Source organism: Megalopta genalis, chromosome 1, assembly GCF_051020955.1.
Source record: "Megalopta genalis isolate 19385.01 chromosome 1, iyMegGena1_principal, whole genome shotgun sequence".
Taxonomy (NCBI): domain Eukaryota; kingdom Metazoa; phylum Arthropoda; class Insecta; order Hymenoptera; family Halictidae; genus Megalopta; species Megalopta genalis.
The window spans coordinates 28,499,100-28,525,301 of NC_135013.1; the positions used below are offsets into that span (position 1 = coordinate 28,499,100).

A 26,202-nucleotide genomic window follows, 5' to 3' on the forward strand; every position below is an offset into this window, starting at 1 on the left:
GTACGAATTATATCCACACAGAAGGGAAGACAGAGTGGCTAAAGCCTGCTATCGGGCGTCCCACTGCGAGCGAGCTCCGGGGGCCGGAGTTTATTAGCACAACCCCCGGTTAGCGATGGCTACGAGCCTGCGAGTCTCGTGAACAAATGCTGATCTCGAGTTTTACGCTTGCACTTTCGCGGCGAAGCTCCGGTCTGTTGCTTTCTGTCGCATTTCGAGCGCTCGTGAGAATACTGCCTTGGTCGAATCGTCTTAAAATTTCTGATCATTCGAAAAACGAAGCTTTAAGTTAATATAATTATTTTGAGATAAGTGAGAACAAATAAATAGAATTACATTTGGATCTATATGAAATGCGTAGAATATTCAATCTTTGCTTAAAAGATAAAAGGCGCGTGATGTTCCAGGTATTTTCAAATATTCTAAAAAGTGGCAAATTAATAGACGAGACATTTTAATTGCGGACGATGACGAATAGCATAAGTGGTAATTGCCTTTGCAATTGTTACAGTCAGCAGATATGCGTGTACTCCATGTATATAATCCATGTGTATAATCCATATGTATAATCCATGTGTGTAATTCATGTGTATAATTCATGTTTGTAATTCATGTGTGTAATCCATGTGAATTATGCATGTCTACGGTCCACGCGTGTGCGTACCAATACCATCGTAACGATCCCCCGATGATCCTCACGGAATCTTTTAAATCGTTCGAATTCCTTTAAATCCGTTAGGCTGCTCTTCGATCATTTAGAGTCGCCTAACCCCGTGGATCTAATAAATCCCTCGGTGTACCTTTCCCTCTCGATACTCCTTCAGGAACGCATTAGGGAATTTTCTAGTTGTCTTGTCCCGTCAGCTTTGACGACAGCGTCACCATCTTCCAATTTTCTCTTAAAAGTGCTTCGCTTTTTGTGCTCGCTTTTTATCGTTCCATTATTCTTATTTGGATCGTTCGCAGTTCGACGATTCCTCATTTTATAGCGGTTCTCAAACGTTCGTCGGACGTGCGAAGAAATTGCATTAGTTCGAAATTTCCCTCTTCGCAGGCCCTCCGCTTTTTCTACCGACACCTCGACACTTTGACCTTTTATTTCACGATCGCGTATTGATCCACGGAGATTCACGGGTTCGTAATCTTTAGGTTAGGGAGCGTAATTTCGACTATCCCCTTTGCGATCGATCTTGCAAACGCGATATGTGTATGTATGTTTTTCCTCTCGAGACTCCTTCAGGAACGCATTAGGGAATTTCCTAGTTGTCTTGTCCGGTCAGCTTCGACGACACCGTCGCCATCTTCCAATTTTCTCTTAAAAGTGCTTCGGTCTTCCCAGAATCCGTTCTATTTTCTTTAGAGGCGGCTCAGGCACTCGAGACCGATGGAACCTCCACGTGATTGCGTTTGTTCTTCAGGATCCCGTTAACGAATCCCCTTAAGACTTTCCCCGAGAAGAATTTAACCTTCGAAGACTGTTCCGAATAAACACGGATCGATTTGAATTCACGGAAGACTTGACGGCGAAAAACCCAGAGAACAATGAACCTTGAAATCGCTGAGCGGAAACACGGAGCTTCGAAATCCCGTCGGATAATTCAGAGTCCTCGAGGAGCAAATCTCCCGAAGAACTTTCTCCCTATCTTCGAAGATGCTATCTCTCCTTCTTTCGCAGCTGTCGCGGTAGTTTTTCGGCCACCGTGGTTCTTTCACTGTGTATACCCAGCATTCAAAAAGCTAGAACTTCGGTCTGCAAGAGACTAATGGGAGTTCGCCGCGGAGTTCCGTTTGTTCGTCACGGTTGTTTTTCGAACGCGTCGCTACCGCCTCGGTTCCATCCTCCACCCTGAGGCGCCTCCGTTCCCCCCCGGAACTAAGGACGCATGATACAGAAAACACATAGGGACGCCTTCGGGCCGCAAGGCAAAGGCAACGGCAACGGCGGCCGTGGCTTACAAACGGAGTGTGTTCCACTGCCATTACGGGGGAACCCGGGGTGAGACGAAAAAGAACCACGAGGAGGAAGGAGGAAGAGCTTATTTGCACTCTGCGAGCGGTCAGATGACTCGGCTCGAGACACCCTCAACCTGGCCGACAGATGTTGGATGTTCCCCTGACACAGGTCCGTCCACGGGCCTCCCACTTCGTTCCGCCGTGCTCTTTTCAAAATGGCAGAGGTGCTATGTTCAAGGACAGGCTCGCCTCGGTTACCATTACCTCTACGGGAAATAAGGAAAGCGTTTCGCGAGGCCATCTGCATTCGTCTGACGCTCGGGGGTCTATTCCGAAGCGAACGATCTTTGTATCCTCTCTAAACAGTCGAATACTAATCGGTACCACGCACGGCCTGATATTTCGATAATCTAGGGACAGTTGTAATCCTTAATGACTATGTTTCTTTTTGCTTTCTCATCATGTATTTGGTTGTTAATATTATTATATATATAATAATATATATAATATAATATATATATTATATAATTATTATTATATATGCAAATTTTATATATACTAAAATATGATATATAATAATATATATATAATATAATTATTATTATATATGCAAATTTTATATATATTAAAATATGATATATAATATAATATATATATAATATAATTATTATTATATATGCAAATTTTATATATACTAAAATATGATATATAATAATATATATATAATATAATTATTATTATATATGCAAATTTTATATATATTAAAATATGATATATAATATAATATATATATAATATAATTATTATTATATATGCAAATTTTATATATACTAAAATATGATATATAATAATAATAATATATACTATATATATATATTTATTTATTTTTATTATATTATTTTATATTTGTACAAAAAGTACATGTACTAAATTTGCGTTTATCGCGTCAGGAATAATTACACGATCAGATCCAATTTTGTTGGACTTTTAGCACGCCATATGATTGTCGGCATTTCATAGAACAAATGAAGATCGTTCTATCGAAAAGAAATTCACCTCCGTCAGACGCCATTAACTTAACATTATGATCCCCGAGCTTCCTAGAAGAACGAACGTGGCAAACGCGGCAGAAAGAGCCTGCTATCTCGAATTCAATCTACGAAAGACGATTTCCGAATGCGCAAAAACGTTCAATGGTACCCCCTGATCGCTTAAAATGTCCCACATTCTCATACTTGGGGACAAAAAGCGGGTTTATCCGCCATCATTCTTAACACAAAAACCAGGTTTATCCGGCTTCATTCTTAAGAGAAAAACCGGATTTATCTGTCTTCATTCTCGAGACAAAAACCAGCTTCATTCGTCTCCGTTCTTAAGCCAAAAATCAGGTTCGTTCGTCTTCATTCCGAGATCGAGAATCGGATTTACTTCTATAAATCGAAGGACTGTAAACCGAAACGATGATTAAAACCGGCGTCGATCAGAATAGGCAGCTTCTGATAAGATAACGACTGATTTCCGCGGAAATTCGTCGGAGCTAATACTTGAAGGAGACCATTGATCGCCCGACCGACTAATTAACGGCGAAATCGGTGGCGTTGCGTCTACGATATCGATGATAGATCCGCGGGAAAAGCAGCGATTCTCGTCTGGATCGCGATAAGGGCCGACAACCTGTCGTGCGCACTCGGCCCGTGAGAGAATTAACGTGTCGCGGTTAATGCACTTCCGTGCGCAGACGTTGCCGCGAATTTTCAGCGTAAATACTTCGGCGGGGTGCTAGCCGAGCGGGCGGGGAGGGAGGGGGGGGCACAGGGTTTTACGTAAATTCTGTCGGCGTAAATTCTCCGGGGGGCTGTTACATAAATCGAGGCCGACGATCTTAGCGCGGATCCATCAAAACGCCAGTTACGAGAAAAATTATGTAACGCCGGCTGGAGCTGCCGTGCGTTTATCGCGGCTTTATCCGCCTGGAAGCCCGGGATCCATTGTTGGTAACAAACGGACGATGAATCTTCATGCAAATCCGCGGTTTCGACTGGCCCCCCGCGGTTGCTGGAGTTCTGCCGAATTGGATATTTGAATTTAATAAATCCGTACATGGTGGAACAGCATTCCTATGCGGCAGAAATTCAATTTCAGACAGAGAAATCAGAGTTTCGGGGTGGGACAACGGGTGCTTTTATCCTCCCAGTCGTGAGATTTGTAATTTTAAAAACGCTGGGGTAGAAGGGAATTGAGCGGTGGCGTCGAATTATCTGAGCTCCCGAAATTTTTCGCAAATTTTTGCACGGTTTTAGATTACACCGAAAATGTTTCCAGCCGATATCGTGTTCCGTGGTATACGAAAGCGATTTTTTCAATAAAAATTGAAAATTTAAATGGACAATACGATTTTTCCGGTTGACGAGAATGCTTTCGTAAATTTCTGTCGAGAAGCTTTATTTTTATACAAAGCTTATTTTTATTCATAATAATTTTCTGTCACTATGATATAACATATTATGATATTAATAATAATAATAATAATAATAATAATAATAATAGTAATAATATAATGATAATGATAATGATAATGATAATAATAACATATCATAGTGACAGAAGATAATTATGACTGCACTTACACACTATTCTTGTAATCACTGGCAATCACATGAAATGTTATATCATAGTGACAGAAAATAATTAAGAATGCACTTACACACTATTCTTGTAATCACTGACGATCACATGAAATGTTATATCGTAGTGACAGAAAATAATGATGACTGCACTTACACACTATTCTTGTAATCACTGACGATCACATGAAATGTTATATCGTAGTGACAGAAAATAATTATGAATGCACTTACACACTATTCTTGTAATCACTGGCAATCGCATAAAATGTTATATCGTAGTGACATAAAACCATTACGAACGCACTTATACGCCATTCTTCATTACTCAGTGTTTGCATAAAAACAAACTATAGACAAAGATTACTTTCGAAACTGTCGTTAAACGTTTCTAGTAATCACCGGCTACATCTGAACGGAGTTAAAACATTTTCTGTCTCGAAGCGTATTCAAATTAATCGTCGACGAGCATCAGAGAAAGTGAGAACTTCGTGCGAAACGCGTGCATCAGAAACTGGAACTAATTGATAGAAAATGTGACACACCCATTGGCCAGCGTATACATTTTCAAATCGCAATAAGAATTTACCGAACCGAATAAAAGGACAATTAGAAAGCGACGTTACTTTCAAGCTCGCATGCCACGCATCTGCCAGACCAAATGCGGTCCCGATCGAAGATTAAGGAAGGACACTTTCGGTGCACAATGCACGAAAACGGAATCGTGCCCTTCTCCATCGACGACTTACCGAAGCCACTGTTTTCTGTTTCGGGCACTCTTTATAGTGCGCCCGTATTTCCAATTAACGTCATTGGTAATACACGCGATTCCACGCGACCGCTTACATAAATTCATCGTTCGCCAGACTTTCCAATGCAGTTTCGTCGGGACAACGAGCTATCCGCCGGTTACGTAAGGCGAGCCGTATATTTCAATAATTTCCGATTTGGACGGGCCCGCTCGCGATCGCGCTCGTCGTTCTCCTCCGCTATCCGGCATTAATTAATTCGAAACGATCGCAGCGAGCCCGGTGCGAAAACTGACCGTGTCACGTTTTTATATCGAACGTACGCGAACGTTTCCATAAGCATACATAATTAAAATTCATTCGAAATTGAGTAAATGAACGACAGGGGCGACGATAAATTCCGTTTTTAACGACGAGGTTGGTAGATCTTAATGAACGGTGCTTGATCCTGTACGCGTGAAATTTTGCACGTGTATCGGAAACTGCTCCGCGGAATGACACCTCGTAAGTTAGTGCCGAGTTGTTTAAAAAAATCAGACGCGTAAGTGTGTTTCACGATATCGAGACATAGATATTGCACGTTGTCAAGCACTATTTTGTTACATCAATTTTTCACAGAATGTTACACGTATTGACTTTAATGATCAATCGAGACTGTTGTACAATAAATGGCGTAATGAAGATTTTATGAAATTTTCAATGATTTAGGTTGCTATTCTGCTATCGCATTGTGCATAATAATCACTATATATAAAATAAAAATGATCTAAATTAATTACGTAATAAGTTAGATGAAAATATCGTTTCTCCTTTAATAATCGTAATAAGCTAATGATAATGTAACAATTAAATTGAATTAGATTAAAAATTAAATTAAATTAAATTAAATTAAATTAAATTCAAAATCAAATCGAATTGAATTGAATAAAAAGTTAAATTGAATTCGTCTAATGAAATAACGTAAAATACTTAGAAAATCTATATATGCACATAAATGTGCAGTATAGCAATTACAACGAGGAAGATCGAATAAAGAACGAATCCGCTGTTTCTGAAGAGATTTCGGTTCACGAAGCTCGATCAATTCGTATTCCAGAAAAATGTCGTAGGAGCGTACGTTCGAGCCTTTCGCGCAGATTTCAGCCGGATTCGGTAAGGTGCTCGATCGAAACCCGACGACAACGCTGAAAACTCATTCGTCGGGCCGCGATCGTGCTCGTTAACGAGCTCGTTGAAGCTCGTTTAGAATTTCTCGGGCTGGGACGAGCGTCTTCTTCCACGACGGCAACTTAAACTCGTTATCCGTCCGTCTCGTATCGGATCTCCCTTTCTGCGATTACCTCATCCCGCGACGGGAACAACGAGGCTGAAAGTCGTCTCGGACGACACGACGAATAATCGAGAGGCGATCCTGCTTCTTGAACGTCTCTCTCACGGGTAATTGTTTTACGCTTAGAATCGTTACCAAACACCTAGTTCCCGCTTTCTTCTTCAAAGCCGCGGTCCTTTCTTCCGCCGAAGAAGTTTCTTCCCGCGCGCGGAATCATCGCCGGCGACAACGCGAAGATCATTTCTCGGGGACAAGAGGAACGTTTGCGCGACGAAGTCGAAACATTCCAGTCGGAATGCCTGTTGTTCGATTTCTCCGCGTACGTTTCAGCGTAAACGTTCCCTTCGGTTGTTTGCAAATCGTTGGAAAAACACTTTCCTGGACAGCGAAACGCGGGGTCGATTTTTCAGTGGCGACCGCCGCTGGGTGATGGATGCTCGCAATTTGAGGATGGCGCAGTCGCTGTCCGGATAGATCGCGTTAAAAGCGACAATTTCTGCGTTTTATGGCGTTACGTTAGTAGAGCTCTGTCACCGGGAATGACGGAAGCATTACGGGCGAGAAAGGGACGTGGTTCTATCGGTTCAAATTTCAGCGATTGCTTCGTCCGTTTCGGGAAATAAAAATTGAAACGCGAGGATGGCCGGTGCTGGTCACTTTTTCAACCTTTCTGAACGCGTCAGCGGAAGAATCGATGTTTAAATCCGGTTCATAAGTTCAGCTGTGCTGTCGAAAGCTGCTGAAAAGAAATCTGTTCTAGACGCTATTATTTGTCCATCGAGTGAGTAAATAGTAATAAGTAACAAGCGATAACGAGTACAAAATAAGAATAAGTTAAAAAGCGATAGATAAATCCTTTTCGCGACGCTTTATCGTTAACGATGACTCTTTAACAGACGCGTCGACGGGTTATCTCGTGGCTGGCAGTCAACGCGTTAAAGAACTGAAAAATACTTAAAAATGCTATTGCGTTCGTTTGAACTCGTTAACATTGTTAAAAGAAAAAGAAGGAAATAAATGTCTGTACGCAGCTTGCGATAAGTACAGACAATTTTTATTTCGCATAAAACTCCGCAGCCCGCTCGTCGGACCATGCGACAGCCAGAGTTTCGGCGTGGAAAGTTGCGAAGCGGACCGGGCCAACCCTCTCGGAACCATCCACGCCGAGGATGTTTCGCCGATCGTGGCGGACGTGCGGTCACTGCGGCGAGCCTGCAGCCGATTCGAGACGGCTCCGGAGTGTTGCTCGAATCGCTTTTGAACCTTTTTGCTCGTACATGCGCCGCGGAGAGCACGAGGTCCGGCCGGCCGTTATTCTGGTCACGAACTCGGGCTCCCTTTCTCTTTCCTCGTCCAGCCAACCTCCCGTTGTGTACACCGGCCTTTTCCCTCGTGCCCGTCCACGGCCACCGGTTATCAATATTTATGTCGATTTGCTTTCGTCGAGCCTACCGAGTCCCGCGGAACGCCGCAAAAAAGTCCCGCGAATCCTCGCCGCCACCAGAACCGTCCCGATCTTATCTATTCCGTTTAATTTGCCACGATTTTTAACGAGCCCGAGCCAGGCCCGACCGCCAGCACGCGACGATTTATAATTGAACCGGGACCGGTCCGTTTCTTGCGCGGGACGTTACCCGATATCGCCGATTGCGGATCGGAACGGCCGCTCGATTTATAACTTATTCCCAAGCGGTCGTTCCGATTCCTCGATCGGATTAAGTATTCCCCGCGTGATTGTACCGATCGGCCGGTATTTTATCCGCGATATTATAGCTCGTCGGTGGTACGAAATTTTGCGATCCGCGACGGATATGCTCTTCTTGTGTGCGTTGCATCCGCCCGAAGATTACCTATTCCACCGTTTTGTCGCATGGAAATTCAGACTTTCTTGCGACCGTTTTATGCGAGACGATTTGTCAGGACCTCGCTCTTTGTCCGTTCTTAATGCGTGAGTGTAAAATAGTGACAATTGGCGGTGTGATATTTTCGAATAATTTCTGTTACGACTGCTGACAAATTACTTTAATCTAGCAAGACTGCATAAAATTGCAAATATTTCTGCTCGTTCTGGATAATACTAATGTTATAGATTATTTTAGCATATGCAAGCCTTTAAAAAGTTGTGAAACATATTTAATGCATTAGAGATGTGGAGAATGATGCAATGTACAATTTTTTAGTTGGCGAAGGAAACTTTTTTTCGATTCGAGTGATAATAAATAGTAATAATAATATTTATTGATATGTTATAAGGTAATATGAATGCATAGTAATGCTAGAACAAAAACGATGACTTAACTTTTTCATTTCTAATTTTTTGCCACGATTCGAAGGTAATTCGGAGGCCACGTGACACGATTCGAAGGCAATTCGGAGGCCACGTGACACGATTCGAAGGCAATTCGGAGGCCACATGACACGATTCGAAGGCAATTCGAGCCTTGCGACTTGTTTTTATAGTTACCGATTGTTAACAACTATTGTCAATACTACGTTAACTATGTCGACGAGACGCAAGGCTCGAATAATCGTATCACCTCTTCCCAAATCGTCCATTTTTGTGCGCAATCTCAGCGCGAATTAGGGAGAATTTACTGTACCTACCCCGCATCTTGTAGCTCTGCGGTTTTTCTTATCTAACTCATATCTAAACAGACCATTTTGTGTTGTTCTCCGGGAACAACCCTTAGTCTCGACGTAGTAATAAGTTACATAGGCGTAAGACCAGCACAGGGAAATTCACAGCAACCCGAAATTTGGCATTCTCGGGAGAAATTACTGTACATCGAATTCACATCGCTGAATTTAACGAGAAAACTGTGTAAACAAACGCGCATCTCTACGACCCTCTAAGTTTTCAATATTAACGCTTTGACTGTCGCGTCACTCATATGCGAGTTACAGAATTATTTAAATTATTCATTTCCACGCTAATCCCCCCATTCTAGTTTCTCAATTCTATTAAGATTCGCAAGAGTTAAGAATGCTAAAAAAAAGTAACTGATGTCATATGACTTGGCTTTACAATTTTCATCCAATTGAATTAAATACCTTAATTCAAATAAATTAATTTAAATAAAATTAATTTAAATAAAAACTCTTGAGATTTTTAGCGCAGCCGTCAAAGTATTAAATAAGTTTCCAGTGCGCAACGAGCTTTCGCATGAACGATACTCCGAATCACGAGGATTAATCACGTCCGAGGATTAATACTTCTCCCGCGACACTCACCCCTGTCTAGAACGTCACGAGCAAATCGGATGGCTGCAGATCATGCATCTTGGAACGCGCTTATCATCCTACACCCGGAACCGTAAACGCAGCCAATCGTTCTTGCCGAGGATCGGCGAAATCGCTGATCTGATTCACCCCCCTTTGTGCATTTCCTACGGGGTAAATATTTGTCGGGGATGCGCGGGACTAGCCCCTGCATCAGAGCGCCCTCGATGAAACGCCGAGGGATCGATGGCCACGCAAGAAACTCTCGAAGCACCGTGCAAGAAAACCATAGGATCATTCCGAACAAATAACCATCGTTTCGGTGGATGTAATTATATAGTATTCATATTTGAAAAAAAATGAGATTGTTGCGATCTACCCTGCTTTTCAATTGTATTTCTTAACTATGACAATTTTGAAGTAAACATGGAGGAAAAATATTTATATATATTTTTATATATTTTTAAATATATATATAAAAATATTATATATATATATATTTAAAAATATATAAAAATATATATAAATATTTTTCCTCTATTACTTATTACTAATTACTTTAATCAGATAGCCTAAAATCAGCGCAATTGAGTGCATATTTTTCCCCAAAAAATATATATAATTATAATAAATATATATATATATATATTTTTGGGGGAAAAATATGCACTCAATTGCGCTGATTTTAGGCTATTTGATTAAAGTAATTTTGAGAACTGGATACATAAGACTATCTTTTTTTTAGAGAAGTAATCCTAAAAGAGGAAAAGCGATAGCAATTTCCTGTCAACGAAAACACGAATTCTAATGTGTAGCAGATTTTTATGCAATGTTCGATCCTCATGAATAATTTTCTAAACACAAAGCAAAACTGTATTTAGCCTAAAATACTTCTTATATCAATAACGAACATAATTATGAACATTTTTTAATTATCGTTCACGCAAGCGATTTCTTCCATCGCACGAAATCGTAAAAATCGATCCGGGGAATTAGTAAATTACTTCAAATATTCCCTTCTGTCATGACCCATTTGTTATGTATATTATTTTCGTTCGTGGCGAAGAAATGAGTGTCGAGCAGACTTTACCGCATGATTCATTTTTCATCGTCTCTGCCGGGTCGTTTCAGCAGCCATGTAACTTTCCAACGACCTCGTACAAATGTCTCGAAATGGGTTGCAACGCAACGGCGCGTTCTGAAACCACGACTCGTATATTTATTTTTTTCCTTTTTTCTTTCTTTTTTTCTCGAATATATTTCACGAGCTCGGGGCAACTCGGCGCGCACCGAACAAACGGAAGTGTCGATGATTCACGGGTTCGATACGCACGTTACAATGATCACTTTCTACCCAGGTAATTCGAGGCATCGCGGACGTTCGTTCGAATCTATGTCAGCGATGTTTCACCGGTGACGTCTTTATTGTTTCGCGTTTCTTTCGTCCGTTCTGCGACGTCGAACGTGATCCATTACCAGGGAGAGGCCGAACAACGACGCTTCTTTATCGGCTCGCAATATATCGATCAAATAGAAATCTCATAAATTTGCTCGCCTCCTCGTCGACAAAGGACAGCAAATGACGCGTAAACGCGCGCCCGTCGTTCGCGCGGCGTTCGCAACGTTCGCATCATGTTCTCACAATTTTAATGCCGGCGCGCATTCCACGGCGAAGAAACGGCGAGCGCTTGCAACCGCGCGTATAAGATCTTACTTAGCTTGATTTATGGGAACAATAAATAATTTTAATGAGAACTGCCACTCCGGGCTTCCTCCGTCGGCACAAAAGCTGTTCGAGAAACAGAGACAGCGCGCGTACGCATGCACAGATTGTTATGAAACAACGAAGTTGCGGAGAGCGATTTCTGCCGCAAAATCATGCGGCCCGACCGGTTCAAAGCAAAATTCTCTGCACGCCAATAAAAACTTATTCGGGTCAGGTTATTGGATTGAAAATTGATTTCTGCCGAAACAAAGGGCCGAACGGTATTAAATTTCCGTCGGAGCTGAAAATACGGCCGAGATCATGACAAGGACGTCTGTCGTGTATATATAGAGTGTATTGTAGAGTGTACGGTATCAATCTGGCTGTTCGGGCTTGAAATCCGGCCGCGCCAGAACTTCCCTGCCGGGATTTTTCGTTGGAAAATGAAAATTTCGTGCGATGCAACAGTTCAATCGAGTGCCAAATATGCTACCAATAGATCTTTCCTGGAAATATTGCTTCGAATGTTCCAGAATCGCGTACAAATTTTACTAACATTTTCTTTTTCACCGTTATTAAAGCTGTACGCGTAATTTTTAGAAAAACGAATGCAAAGAAAGTTGCAATTCTATCGAGAAGAATTGAGGTTACCTTCGTTTTTTGTTAGACTAGTAATTCTTTTACGATGTTCATTATTGAATGTTTTTTGAACTGAGAACGGATTCTTGTTTGTGTTACAAAATTTTATGCGTACTTGTTTCTATGTAACATTATAGATTAGAATTATGAATTAAAAGAACATAGGGAGCACTAAGATATTGAAATCTACGTTCTGTTATTAACATTTTAAGTTATAAAAATGTCTGCATTAATATATTATTATATTATTATATTATTATATTATTATATTATTATATTATTATATTATTATATTATTATATTATTATATTGTTATATTGTTATATTATTATACTATTATATTATTATATTACATTAGAGTGTAACTAGTGTAATTCTTGACAATACTTGGATAAACTTGGTATAAAAATGCTGATATAAAATGCTATAAATAAAATAAAAATGCTATAATAATAATAAAAATAAAAATGCTGTAATATAATATTAAATTCTGTGTACATCTATTAATTTCTTATGATTAAAAAAAAGTGTGTAATTTAAATTTATATTATTATATTTTATTAGATTATTATATTAGAGTGTAACTAGTGTAACTCTTGACAATACTCGGGCAAACTTGGTAAAAATGCTGGATAATATTAAATTCTGTGCACATTTATTAATTTCTTGTGATTAAGTGTGTAATTTAAATTCTCGAGGCTCGTCGGTTTTGTCCATTACACCGCAGAGTGTGCGTTGGTGGGGGTTGCGCAATCGGCTAAATCGACTGTCCGCGATCCAGCTTTAAATTTCGGCGCGTGGGAGGAAAGAGAAAGCTGTCTGCGAGAGGGGCGGGGGTGCGAGCGAAGCTGAAAAAGGAGGAGAAGCCTCGAATACGCCTCGTCACGCGGCCCGGCCCCACTTGGCACTGTCAGCCCCGGCTGATTTATTGCTCTCTGCCCCTTTCTCCGTCAACCCTCGATAGGCTGCGACTCTCAGCACGGCTCGGCTCGACTCGGCTCGGCTCGGCTCGATTTCCGATGCTCCCGTGGCCGATCATCGCGAACGGTTATTTTCTTTCGCCGATCGTTTCGACCCGCCGACGACGCGATTTCACCCGACGTTACAATGGACGTTGATGAAGTGCTCCTATGATCCCGTACGAAAAAGTCGCTGTCCACCGAAGTGCTCCTCCGCTTGTTTACCTTTTTTCTCCATTATCATTTTATGCGGGGTCTTCCGAACGAAGCAGCTGGGCGAGGTGCCTCGATGCCCGGTAGATCGACACAAGCAAAAATCACCGGCTCGTATTTTGTTGCACGCGGACGGTCTTTGGTGCGGCGCGCGTGACCAGCCATAAGTCGATCTTTCATGGATCGAACCGTTGTGTTTTGTGGGATTGCGATCGGAGGCGCTTTAAATTGGACGTTTTCAATCATCCGGTTGCTGCAATGTTTGGGATGATGCTCGCGATGATACAAAGAAGTGTTTGTTGTTGAGAGTTTAACTATTGGAGGATTTTTTGTTGTTCAAGATTAAAATAGTCTAGGAATTTATGTCGGGGATTGTTTTTCAACAAAAGATTAACATCGGAACTCTCGAATCAAATAAACTTTATTCAACAATTACTAATAGTAATAATAATAATAGTAATAATAATAGTAATAATAGTTTATTACTATTTATTACTTATTTATAGTATTACTAATAGTAATAGTAATAATAGTAATAGTAATAATAGTAATAATAATAATTCTGGAACAAATTTTTAGATGAACTTCATTATTCGAACATATTATATCAGAACTCGTACCAAGTTTAACCCTTTACATACGAGAATCTTTTAAGTTGTAAATAATATTTTCCTCGAAGAACTAGATTATTTATCAAGGACTTAAATAATGGGAAAAATGAATATCTTTAAATAAATGAATATTTTCTTTTGTATATCGTCAAATTACACGTTCGCAATTTCCGGAATAAAATGTACAGTCTTGTCGTCAGTGTGTCCTCCGTTATAAAACAATATACAGGGTGTCCCGTAATTAAGTTAACACTTGGAAAGAGGTGATTCCTAAGAGCATTTGAAGTAACTTTTTCCTTAGGGAAAATGCAATCCGCGGCTTTGTTTACGAGTTATTAACGATAAACGCTGACCAATGAGAGGCGAGTTCGGTTATCGCGAGGCGGCCGAGCCAACCAGCGGACGGGTTTTCCCGACATTTGCCTCATTGGCTCCACCGCCTCGCGTCAACTGATCTCGCCTCTCATTGGTCACGGTTTTTCGTTAATAACTCGTAAACAAAGCCTCGGATTGCATTTTGCCTAAGGAAAAAGTTACTTCAAATCACCTCAGGAATTATCCTTTTTCGGTTGTTAATATAATTATGGAATAGCCTGTACATTAGTCTCATAAATCTAACCTTGTCGTTGTTACAAAACAATATACGTTTGTCGCGTTTAAATCCGATCTTGCCATTGTTACAAAACAATATACATTAATCACATTTGTAACAAATTGCACTTCCCGACCGAATTTCTATACGCATTTCCTACAGAATTCCAATTCTACGGAGACAATTCCCGGACGAATAAATCCCCGGCTCAAGTAATCAACGTTCGCCACTTAATCATTTCCGGTTTAACACACTTTTTGCCTTTGAGAAGCAGGAATATCTCCTAAACTGGTGGAGTAGTTATTGGCAGTTCCGATACTAGCCGCAATTGTTCTACCGAGTTCCCGGGTTTCGGTGAGCGAACCAATCGCGAGAGGTAATCTCCACCCCGATCCTCCGGAAACGCTTGGATAACCTTTGGCCCACTTGTCAAGCAGGGTCTCCTTCTCCCCTCTGGGCAACCATCTTCATCATTTATTTCATTCATCGTGCGCGGAGATCGTTACCCTTCTCTTCGCGCGGTTTCGCGCGAGCTTTCCCCACTGCCGCTCGCGATTGATCGAGTGTCCTCCGCTAATAACTCGACACTGGTGCCACCCGAAATTACCTGATAATGACCACTCTGCCAATCGTGATCCGCGGAGTTTCTAATTTCGGACTCGCACTTCGGCCACGGATATTGCCGGCTGGGCGTGAACGCTCGGAACGTTCCGTAAACCGGGGTCCTTTTAACGATGACGCGACTCTCCTGTCATCCGGCACGAGCCTCGGAAGTCGCAAATTTATTACGCGTGATCGAATCAGACTTACAATGATGATAAATTGTGCCGTGACAGGATCGTTTATAAACGCTTTCGAACACTCGCGTTATTCATTCGACCGTTTAATTGCAGATATTTCGATTAACACTCGTCGAATACGCGTCGATCCTTAAAAGAGAAATTTGGAGATTATCGAAATTTTTTACAGATTTTAAACGATAATAAATTACATACGTGTTGCGCTCGAATTGATCTTTGCGTGACCATAATCTTTTTTACTATTTTGAAAAAGTGATTCAAGACTTCCCTGGGATTTCAAATACCTCTTTTGTTATTCGTTTAATTATTACTGTGAAAGGATTACCTACCAAATTAGCTACATTGTCATTTATTGTACTCGAATTGATCTTTAGGGAACAATAATCTTTCTACTATTTTCCAAAATTGATTCAGGACTTCCCTGGGATGCTGATTTTAAATTCTTCTTTTGTTACTCGTTTAATTATTACTGTGAAAAAATTACCTACCAAATTAGCTACATTGTCATTTATTGTACTCGAATTGATCTTTAGGGAACAATAATCTTTCTACTATTTTCAAAAATTGATTCAGAACTTCCCTAGGATGTTGATTTTAAATACTTCTTTTGTTATTCGTTTAATTATTACTGTGAAAGGATTACCTACCAAATTAGCTACATTGTCATTTATTATACTCATACTAACCTTTAGGTAACAATAATCTTTCTATACTATTCTTAAAAATTGATTCAGAACTTCCCTAGGATGTTGATTTTAAATACTTCTTTTGTTATTCGTTTAATTATTACTGTGAAAGGATTACCTACCAAATTAGCTACATTGTCATTTATTATACTCATACTGACCTTTAGGTAACAATAATCTTTCTACTATTCTTAAAAATTGATTCAGAACTTCCCTATGATGTTGATTTTAAATTCTTCTTTCGTTATTCATTTAATTATTACTGTGAAAAAATTACCTACCAAATTAGCTATATTGTCATTTATTATACTCATACTGACCTTTAGGTAACAATAATCTTTCTACTATTCTTAAAAATTGATTCAGAACTTCCCTATGATGTTGATTTTAAATTCTTCTTTTATTATTCATTTAATTATTACTGTGAAATAAAAAGATCATTGCAATAATTATATTATATCAGTCTATCATTCAGGAACAATTTGAGAGGAAAGATAAATTAAAAACTAAATCAAATAAAAACGAATGAAAATTATTGCAAACACATTTGAACAAAATAGTACGTACGACCGGAAACTTTGTGGATCAATATTGGGATAAAAACTTGAAAATGTAATGTGATTTTGCTGACAACATCGAACAGACGAAAATGTAGAAACGCTCGGCTATTGTTTGCCATCCAGATGCCATTTGTAGAAAAGACGGTCGCCCTATCGATCACGGCGGAGGGGAGGTTTCTCGTAAACGCATTAGTCGGAGTTCACGTTATGTACCGGTGCCGCGAACTTTGAATTGTAATGGGTATTCCTGTAGGAGTGGATTTTGGGAATTGAGAGAATCCCGCGAAAGTTAGGCGAAGCCGGAGAGTGGAACCGATTCGTGGGATAGTTTCTGGAAAAATTTCCGACCGAGTTTGCTGGAGCTCGATGGAATCAAAACTGATGCGAAACCAAGTTTCAAACAAGCTGAAACGAGGTTGTGCCGTTGATACCGTTAAAATCGTTCTAGAAAAAGCAGGCTTCAAAGTAAAAGTCAGGTTTTCCTCCTACGTTTAACGTTGCAATCGTTCGGTTCCGTAATTATCAACGCGAAAACTACCAAACGAGTCAAAATAATTCTTTTCAAATTTCTTTCATTCACGTTTATCGAAATTATACAAATCTTTCCGCGAGATTTGTTTGTACAAAAACTTCTTCACTGAAGCGTATATTAATAGTAAAAATCGTGCGAAGTTCTAGCGAATCCGAACTTGTTGTTGTTATAAAATAATATACGTTATTAACGTTTTGTGCTGGGTCGTTTCAGTGTTAAATACATGAAAACGCTTCTGCAATAGTTTCAAACTTAATCGTAGCTCTTCACTTCGTTGGAAACATCGTGACTACCGCCGGGAATTTCTTAAATGTAAAAGCGCGATGTAGCCAAACAATGTTATGGGATTTGATCAAATTAATTAGGGTAGCAGGAACAAGTTCGTATTAATTAATCCAATTAGACCACGGATTTCTATGGAAAATGTTCATGATTAATTTTACAGAGTCCAAAATGAGAGAAATAATTCCTTTCATTTACTGAAAGATTCCTCGTGTTAAACGCAGAGTACAATATTATTAAAATATTATTAATATTGATAATATTATTATATTATATGTTATATATAATACATGTATTAATAATATTATTAATATTGATAACATTATTATATTATAATATTATATATAATATATGTATTAATAATATTATTAATATTGATAACATTATTATATTATAATATTATATAAAATATATGTATTAATAATATTATTAATATTGATAACATTATTATATTATAATATTATATATAATATATGTATTAATAATATTATTAATATTGATAACATTGTTATATTATAATATTATATATAATATATGTATTAATAATATTATTAATATTGATAACATTATTATATTATAATATTGTATAAAATATATGTATTAATAATATTATTAATACTGATAACATTATTATATTATAATATTACATATAATATATGTATTAATAATATTATTAATATCGATAACATTATTATATTATAATATTATATATAATATATGTATTAATAATATTATTAATATTGATAACATTATTATATTATAATATTGTATAAAATATATGTATTAATAATATTATTAATACTGATAACATTATTATATTATAATATTACATATAATATATGTATTAATAATATTATTAATATCGATAACATTATTATATTATAATATTATATATAATACATGTATTAATAATATTATTAACATTAATATCAAATATTATTAATATTTACTGATATACACGATGTCTCTTGTATTTTCCAAATTTGCTCGTATCCTGTATAATTTACAAGTAACACGCGTTAGGTTATCCACGCCTCGATAAAATCCGGCATACTGATACTCGAACGTACACAGAAGTATCTCGCAATGCTATTTATTAAACCATAACAGATACGGATTAAAAAAAAAAGAAGTTCATCGTGCGATCGCAGTTCGTATTCGAGGATATGCTCGATCGTTTGTTGCACGAAACCAGGATTAAGGCCTCGCGAACGATCCAGCTTGTGGATCGCGATCGAGCACCGTCACCGCCTTGATTCCCAGCCGATACGGGGGATACTGGGAATTATGTAATTATTAGAAGCGGCGTCGACGCGGAGTCAATGAAATTCAGATCGAGCGCGGCGCCGAGATAAGCGCCGCGTCGGTTCGGCCCGGTAATTACATAATGGAGTAGCACGCCGCCTCGACGCACCGTGAATATGCAATGTCGAATATTTACGTCGGATACGCGAACGAGGCCGGTAGTCGCAGGAAAACCGCGCGCCGGCGTCGTCGGTGACGGAATCGCGCGTCTTTTAGATGTCAATCGGAGCCACCTTCACTCGCGGTGGAATTATCATTTTGCATTAATTTTCGTCGATCTCGATCCTTCGCGAGCGTGTCGTGGATCTTTCAGATTTCTGTCGAATGAGCTGCGAATTTTACGTATTCCTCGCAAAAGCGTCTACGAGAAATACAAAACGGTAGGACGAACGTGCGTAATATGAGACCCGTTCTTGTTTAAATCGTAATTTTTTTTAATAAAAACACTTTCAAATTTACTGGATTTTACTTTCGATTTATTTTTTGGAAAATAATAGAAAAAAGATTCCGCTTGTTCGTAAGCGGAAAATAAAGTAAAAATCTAGAAATATGCAAATTCACAGATATAAAAAATGGGTTCCTAGCATGAAATGCAATTTGCCTTCTCCATTGGGCATATAAAATTCGTTTATCTAGCACTAATATTAATAATAATGCACTAATATAATAAATAATGTACTAATAATGCACTATACAATAGTATTTATGAAAATAATTATAAACCTAACATTTTTAATATATTCGTAATATAATCGAACTATCTGTCGTCAAAATAAATTAACTTCTATTCCATTTCAGTTTATTGCAATCGAGATAGGAAATTCTTATTTTGCATAACGATCCGCAGTTTGCAATGATCGATTTATTGCGCTCGATAACGAAAACAACGGAATTTTACGTATTCGTTATTTATGCGAACGGATTTATTCGGACAAAAAGATCTCAGCGTTCGTTATCAGAAGCAGGTCATAGAGACTACATTTACTATCGTCGACGCATAGATTGTATAGTATAGGTTACAATTGGAATGTAAATACAGGTTATTAAGTGCAATCAATACCGAACTGTACGCACAACGTATTACGTATAAATACAATAGAACCTCGGTTACTCGAAATGATCTGTAGGATATTGGTGCACGGATAATGGATGTTACTTGGTTAACGTGTTGGACTAAGTACTTATTGATTCATGCAATAAATCGTACTGTATATGCAACTGTCTATACACAAAGTATACTCGAATAATAGAGGAACTATGAAACGCGTTTACTTGTTACAGATATGATACAGATATGATGATTAATTAACGCTGAATAATTAACCCGTTAAGTGCCACGCCAGTGTCCACAAAAGACACACAAAATGAAAACAATTCGTTCAAACAGTGTAAGAATAAAACGTTACAGCAATCGCTTTTTGTAATCGTATTGTATTTCGCATATTTTTTAACAAAGTTTAGCGTGATAAATAAATTACAATAACAATCAGTTTCCGATTTTAATCGAATAATTCTCTCGGTCACATACGACTAAGTCAATTAATCGAATAAAAATTGAAATAAAAATGTATTTTCTCTTGCAATAATTTGAATCGATCGTAAACGGTGCAACAATGTTCTTAAATTTGCCCGGCGTCTTCGAGGTTTCATATTTCACCGACATATTTTCGCCATAAATGCATAATATTCGCGGTCTACGTACAGCCATCTGGCAATTTTTATTTCGCGCATTAATTAATGAAAGAATTCTCTCGGTCACATACGACTAGACCGCGGATATTTGCGCAAAGTAAAAATGTTCCAAGTCAATTGCCCGAATAAAAAATGAAATAAAAATGTATTTACTCTAGCAATAATTTGAATCGATCGTAAACGGTGCAACAATGTTCCTAAATTTGTCCGGCGTCTTCGAGGTTTCATATTTCACCGACATATTTTCGCCATAAATGCGTGATATTCGCGGACTACGTACAGCCAGCCGTCTGGCAATTTTTATTTCGCGCATGAATTTACAGGATGAAAAATTCGAAACGGGAGACGTCGACCGGTCGAGCCGAGCCGCGAAAACGAAGAACGCGACGCCGGAGAGCCAGACGCTGACAGAGACAGATAACGGTCGTCGACGAGCGATCGCTAAACGGTCCTCTCGCGTAATCGAAGCGTTGCGAAACGGCTTCGCGGGCGCGTTAAGCGATGCCACGGATCGCGCACCCTGTCGCGAATAACTTGGCCAATTAACTCGCAGATAAGCGTCGCCGTGCGCGTCTCGGATCCGGTCGCCGCGGGTCGCCGGTGGAACGCGATTTCCCGCGCGGGTCGCGCCGGGATGTGCTCGTAACGAGACGAAAGTTCCGCGGGAAAGCCGGGTCGCGACGAGACACGGCCATCACGAGACGGACACGTGTTACAGGAGAAATCTGCGACCGACCGGCCACCTTGATAGAGCAATTTCAACTTTCTCGACGATACGGCACACCGTCGCCTTCGACACCGACGTCTGTCTCCCGCGACTCGAAAGTGCAGTATCGTAACTCGCTGGTCGGGCACCATCGAGACAACATTGATTCCCACGTGGCAATTCGCCGGTAAATGAATTTATCAGACATCTGAAAATAGTCCGGTGCCGAATCAATGGCGGTTTCAAAGAAAATGATGCAGACTTTTCGCCTCCTCGTTAATTAACGTCGGAATTACCGAACGTGACCAATGTACAGCAATGTTTCCCTTACCGACGCTCAAATTGTATTGAAAAATGGACGATCTGGGAAGAGGAGATACGATTATTCGAGCCTTGCGGCTCGTTTCTATTGTGTTGGCAACTAAGTAATTGCCGATTTCAGTTATAGATGTCTCTCACTCCCATTTTTATGATATCTGTAAATGTTATATTATAAAATTATTATTGTTATTATTATTATGTTATTTTTTATTATCCGTGAATGTTAGCAACTGGACAAATTGAATGCAGCGGTCAAGGAAAAGCGACCAGAATTGGTCAATCGTAAAGGTGTCATTTTCCAGCAGGACAATGCTAGGCCGCACACGTCTTTGTCCACTCGGCAAAAATTGATGGATATTGGTTGGGAATCGATGTTACACCCACCATATAGCCCTGATCTCGCGCCATCGGATTACCACTTATTTCGATCCCTGGACAACTCCCTTCGTGGTAAAACTTTTAACGATGATGACGCTGTAAAATCTCACTGAACTCAGTTTTTGGCCGAAAAGGATCAGACTTTCTACGAGCGTGGAATTTTCAAGTTGTCAGAGAGATGGCGAAAGGTCTTCGAACAAAATGGAAAATACATTAGAGATTAAACTTCATTCCAAGTAAAAAAAATTTTTTATTTCATTGAACAAATCGGCCAACCCAATATAATTATTGACAATCGATAACCATAAAAAATGAGCCACAAGGCTCGAATAATCGTATCTCCTCTTCCTAAATTGTCCATTTTCGTGGACAATCTAAGCGTCGATTAGAGAGACATCACTGTACATCGTTTTATAGCAATGACAATATTGTATTTATTCAAGCTCCCTACGTTGTTTGTTATAACAGGCGCTTCAATGAATAAATTCGTATAAAAATTTCCAAGAAAAATATTTTTATAGTATCAGGTATTGTAAGAGAAAAATCAGAAGCCATTCATTTTGACCGGTTTGGCGTTAGAGAAAATGCGGGTGCTTCGTCTTTATTTAAGGAAGGACGAAGGAAAATTTGCTGGTGATCACAGAGATTTTATCACTTTGATTCTAAGCCAACCATTTTTCTATTCTCTGAATTTCACATCGAGCTTGTTTGTCGAACAGAAATATCGGAGCTTCGCGTGTCCCCGGAATGGGACCGACAGCGGCTGTGTTCGGCGAACAGTGAACCACAATAAAACGACAGCCAATGACGGTAATGCGGTGCCCCGTAATGCGTTTATTTGTCCCGTTGTACACAGTACACGTGTCCCGCGTTACACAGGAACGTCACGTTTGCCTTAGTTTCGCGGACGGCGCGCTACATTGGTTTATTTAATGATCCGAACGCTTTTGCGGCCGGCGATCTGTTATTTGCAATATTCGGCACGGTGTATTTAACAAGGACGCGAGCGATATCCCCGTGAATTACAATCGAATTTTACCCCCTCCCCCCACCCACCGGTGAACGTTATCGCGGTTTTCTTCGATGTGCACGCGGCCCACTATTTCGCCGGTTTTCAGTTAGCTAAATTATATTCGACGCGCGCTATTAATATTGCCGAGCCCTTTTGAATTCGGCCGCACAAAAACTGCACGGCCGGGTAACGAACGGATAATTTCATTCGGCGCGGATCGTGTTCGGCGCGGCGTTCGCGCGGAATCATGCCAATTTACCTAATTATACAGAATTTGATACTTACGCCACCGACATGAAATTGAAACGCAATGCTTCGGCCAGCATCCTCATTTCCGCGAACAATACTAACGCTAAACTGTTACCGAACTAGCTGAACCCAGTGTGGCACAATTTAAGAATCGTCGAAAAAAAGCGCTACGAATTCGGAGATCCCGGTTAACAATTTGATTTCCGTTCTTTCGTTCATCGACGAAGTTCGAAACTTTTCTCAGATCGTTCTTAAAACTGTGTAATACGACGAGGATCATTAAGCACGAAATGCATAGAATTAATAGTAAAATTATGGAGTAAAGGATGCATTTCATGCTTAATGACCTAACAGCATTACCATAATTATCATAACCTTTCCACATTAATATTTATACAGTAGTTCTATTGCACATCTCGCAGATGCCGTTATGTTTTTGCTTATAATTCGTTCAACATTTGTTTAATTAGCAGTTGTCGTAACGTCGTTTAATGGCGAGCTACGCTCCATAAAATTTATAACGTGTATCTTGAAGGCGCGTTCAATGAAACTATGATCAAATTGTTTGCACGATGCCGTTCGCTGGGATATTGCTGTTCGTTCGCGTTTGTTGTTCGACATATTTTTCACGAAATTTAATATTACGCTTTCAAAAAAGGAAAAACGCTAGAATTATATTCTGTATGAACTTAGTAAAAAATAATACAGCTCTCTTACGACAGTACGATACAGGAAATTAAACATCGATAACTCAACAAATCATTTTGGCGAACATGCAGCTTAATTGCATTATAATGCGCCGGGCAGATCGTCGTCGCAAATAAAATTATAAATGTTCGGAACACGGGAAACAAAGGAGCGACTTCCCACGTCTAAGAGCACAGAATAGTTTCGTTCTCGTTTCCCAGAAGCAATCCAGATGCGCTAAGCGTCCGTCCGAAAATAAAATGGCACCCGCGCCGAAGCGTTAAAGCCGCGCGTAAATTTCACGGAATCGGCGATGAGCGCCGATGGGGGATCAATGGGAACAAAATGAGGCTGAGTTGTGTGTCGTTGAGCGTTGACCCATCCTAAAATAAAGTAGCACCCACTCCGGGTCCGTGCGCGGAATCGCGAAGAAATCAAACGGCCGGCTTTGACAAGGAAGCGACGCGAATGAGCGGTCTCGGCCATAAATTTGCCGCGCGAGTAAATATCAGCGGGGCTGGCTGTAAAAGCAGCTCGTGGCAGTTGGCTTCGTACATAAATGCATTGCTCGCATTGGCAGACGCTGATACACGCGGCTGTCGCGCGCGCTTCTCCGCGACTTCTTATCGCGATCGATTCGGCGTTCCCCAAATTGTTGGTCCCGCTAAAATTCATTTCCCCGCTGCTGCGCCAAGAACATTTGAAGCGCATCTCTCATGCGATTGCGCTACTTGAAACATTCGAAACGCTCGAATTGCTTTAAATGACAATTTATAGCCGATCTTCGACATCTTCGACTTAACCGGCCGAGCTCCATGAAACGGCTCCGGCCACGCCATTTCGTCGAGAAGGCGGATGGAAAAAATATTTTTGCGTACCTCGAGATACGCGTAATAAAATGTATACAACAAATTGTCCGTGTACGCGGCGCTTTTTCTAGAATAAATTGTCGAAGGTGTCGATTCAGATCGCGAGTTTCGATCGATGTCATTTGTTAAGAGCGACGCGTTTGTAAAGAAAATTTGTTTCGACGATGCCAGAAAAGTAAAAAAACTATTTGAAGGTCAGCCTCGAAGTTATTAGTCCGAAGATTTGTTGAACTTCGTCGGAAGCACAATTTGGAGAACGCTGTCGCCGAGGCAAGTGAATCGCGTCCGAACGTTTGTAAAGGCGAAAGACGGTTTCTCGATGTTAACGCGAGTTTGCCTCCGCTGGAAACGCTGTGTTCGACAGCGAAGAGAAGTAACAACTTCTGCGAAGTTTTATGCGTTCGCGATGAACGCATCCGTTCGTACTTAAACGACGGACACGGACGAATTCAGCGAGCACCGATTGAAGATCGCGACGCGGTAATAAAGGCTCGCAGTCTTTCGCCCAAACAAATGAGTAAATATTGACCGTTGACTTGGTACGTACCGTGAAGCCAATACCAACAGTGGCTGCGAAGTTCCCGAGCTGAAATCTCCCGGTATCGAACTGGACCAACAGCGATGTCTTGCCAACTCCGCTGTCGCCGAGTAGAATCGTCTGCAAATAAAGCACATTGTTTGCTCAACGATACTCTCTGTTCATATGAAAGCCAATCTCCGCGGAATGCCATCGTTTCCTTAGCAAACGTTCCGAACTCGCCGATGGAACACTTTAAACTGCAATCGCGCACCTATCATCAATTTCATTTGGTAAAACCTTTCATTAGGAGAATTGACGGTCTTCGTTGGAAATTTCGTTACGGTGAATCAATGAAACGTTTCGCTCGCGAGGAACAAAGAACATAATTTCGCAGCTTAGGGCACGCGCGTTTACAGTTAGGCGGCCAAAACGAGAAGAGGATCGCAATTCGCAATCGCGCGTATGTCTGGAAAAGCGAACGCGAAAATGATCGCGATTGCATAATCGGTTGATCATCGATTCAGTTTTAACAGTCTTTGTCGCTTCCAAATAAGAATCATTTCTCGCTCATAGTTCTCGTAGTCTAAAATTGTGTTGAATGCGCTTTGTGTCAAGGTATCATAGTTACAATCGACGTCGTGCAATCTAACTTTTCAATTTTAACTTAATTGAATAAAATATTTTAATTTTGTGCGATTTTCGATTGAGCAATTTGTGCAAATTTCTGCAAATTTCGATTTAATTTAGTATGGTAGCCAAAGTATTAATGTTATTGGAGAGACGACAATAAATTAGCAGAGCTCGTAATGAGACAGTGAAATGAAATTTTTTCTACCAATTAACCGTTTCCCTGTCGACGGAGGTTAAATTCACGTAACATGATTGAAAGAAGTGAAATGTTAATAAAAGAGATGTAAAGCGTCCCAATGTTATAGGAAACGACAAACGGTAGCATGTTGAAATGGTGAAAAAATTCTCTCATTAGTTGCAAAAGAGAGTGACATTCTTC

General features: G+C 39.9%; 1 protein-coding gene across 4 annotated transcripts in view; it reads right to left on the reverse strand.

Annotated features, from left to right (window-relative positions):
- LOC117222301 (ras-related protein Rab-37) overlaps nt 1–26,202 on the reverse strand; it is a 172,929-nt gene that overhangs the window by 86,697 nt on the left and 60,030 nt on the right. For all 4 annotated transcript variants that reach the window (XM_076524891.1, XM_033473929.2, XM_033473930.2 and 1 more), the window contains one exon: nt 25,221–25,331. In XM_076524891.1, the coding sequence (XP_076381006.1) occupies nt 25,221–25,331 (111 nt within the window). The remainder of the gene's footprint in view (nt 1–25,220; nt 25,332–26,202) is intronic.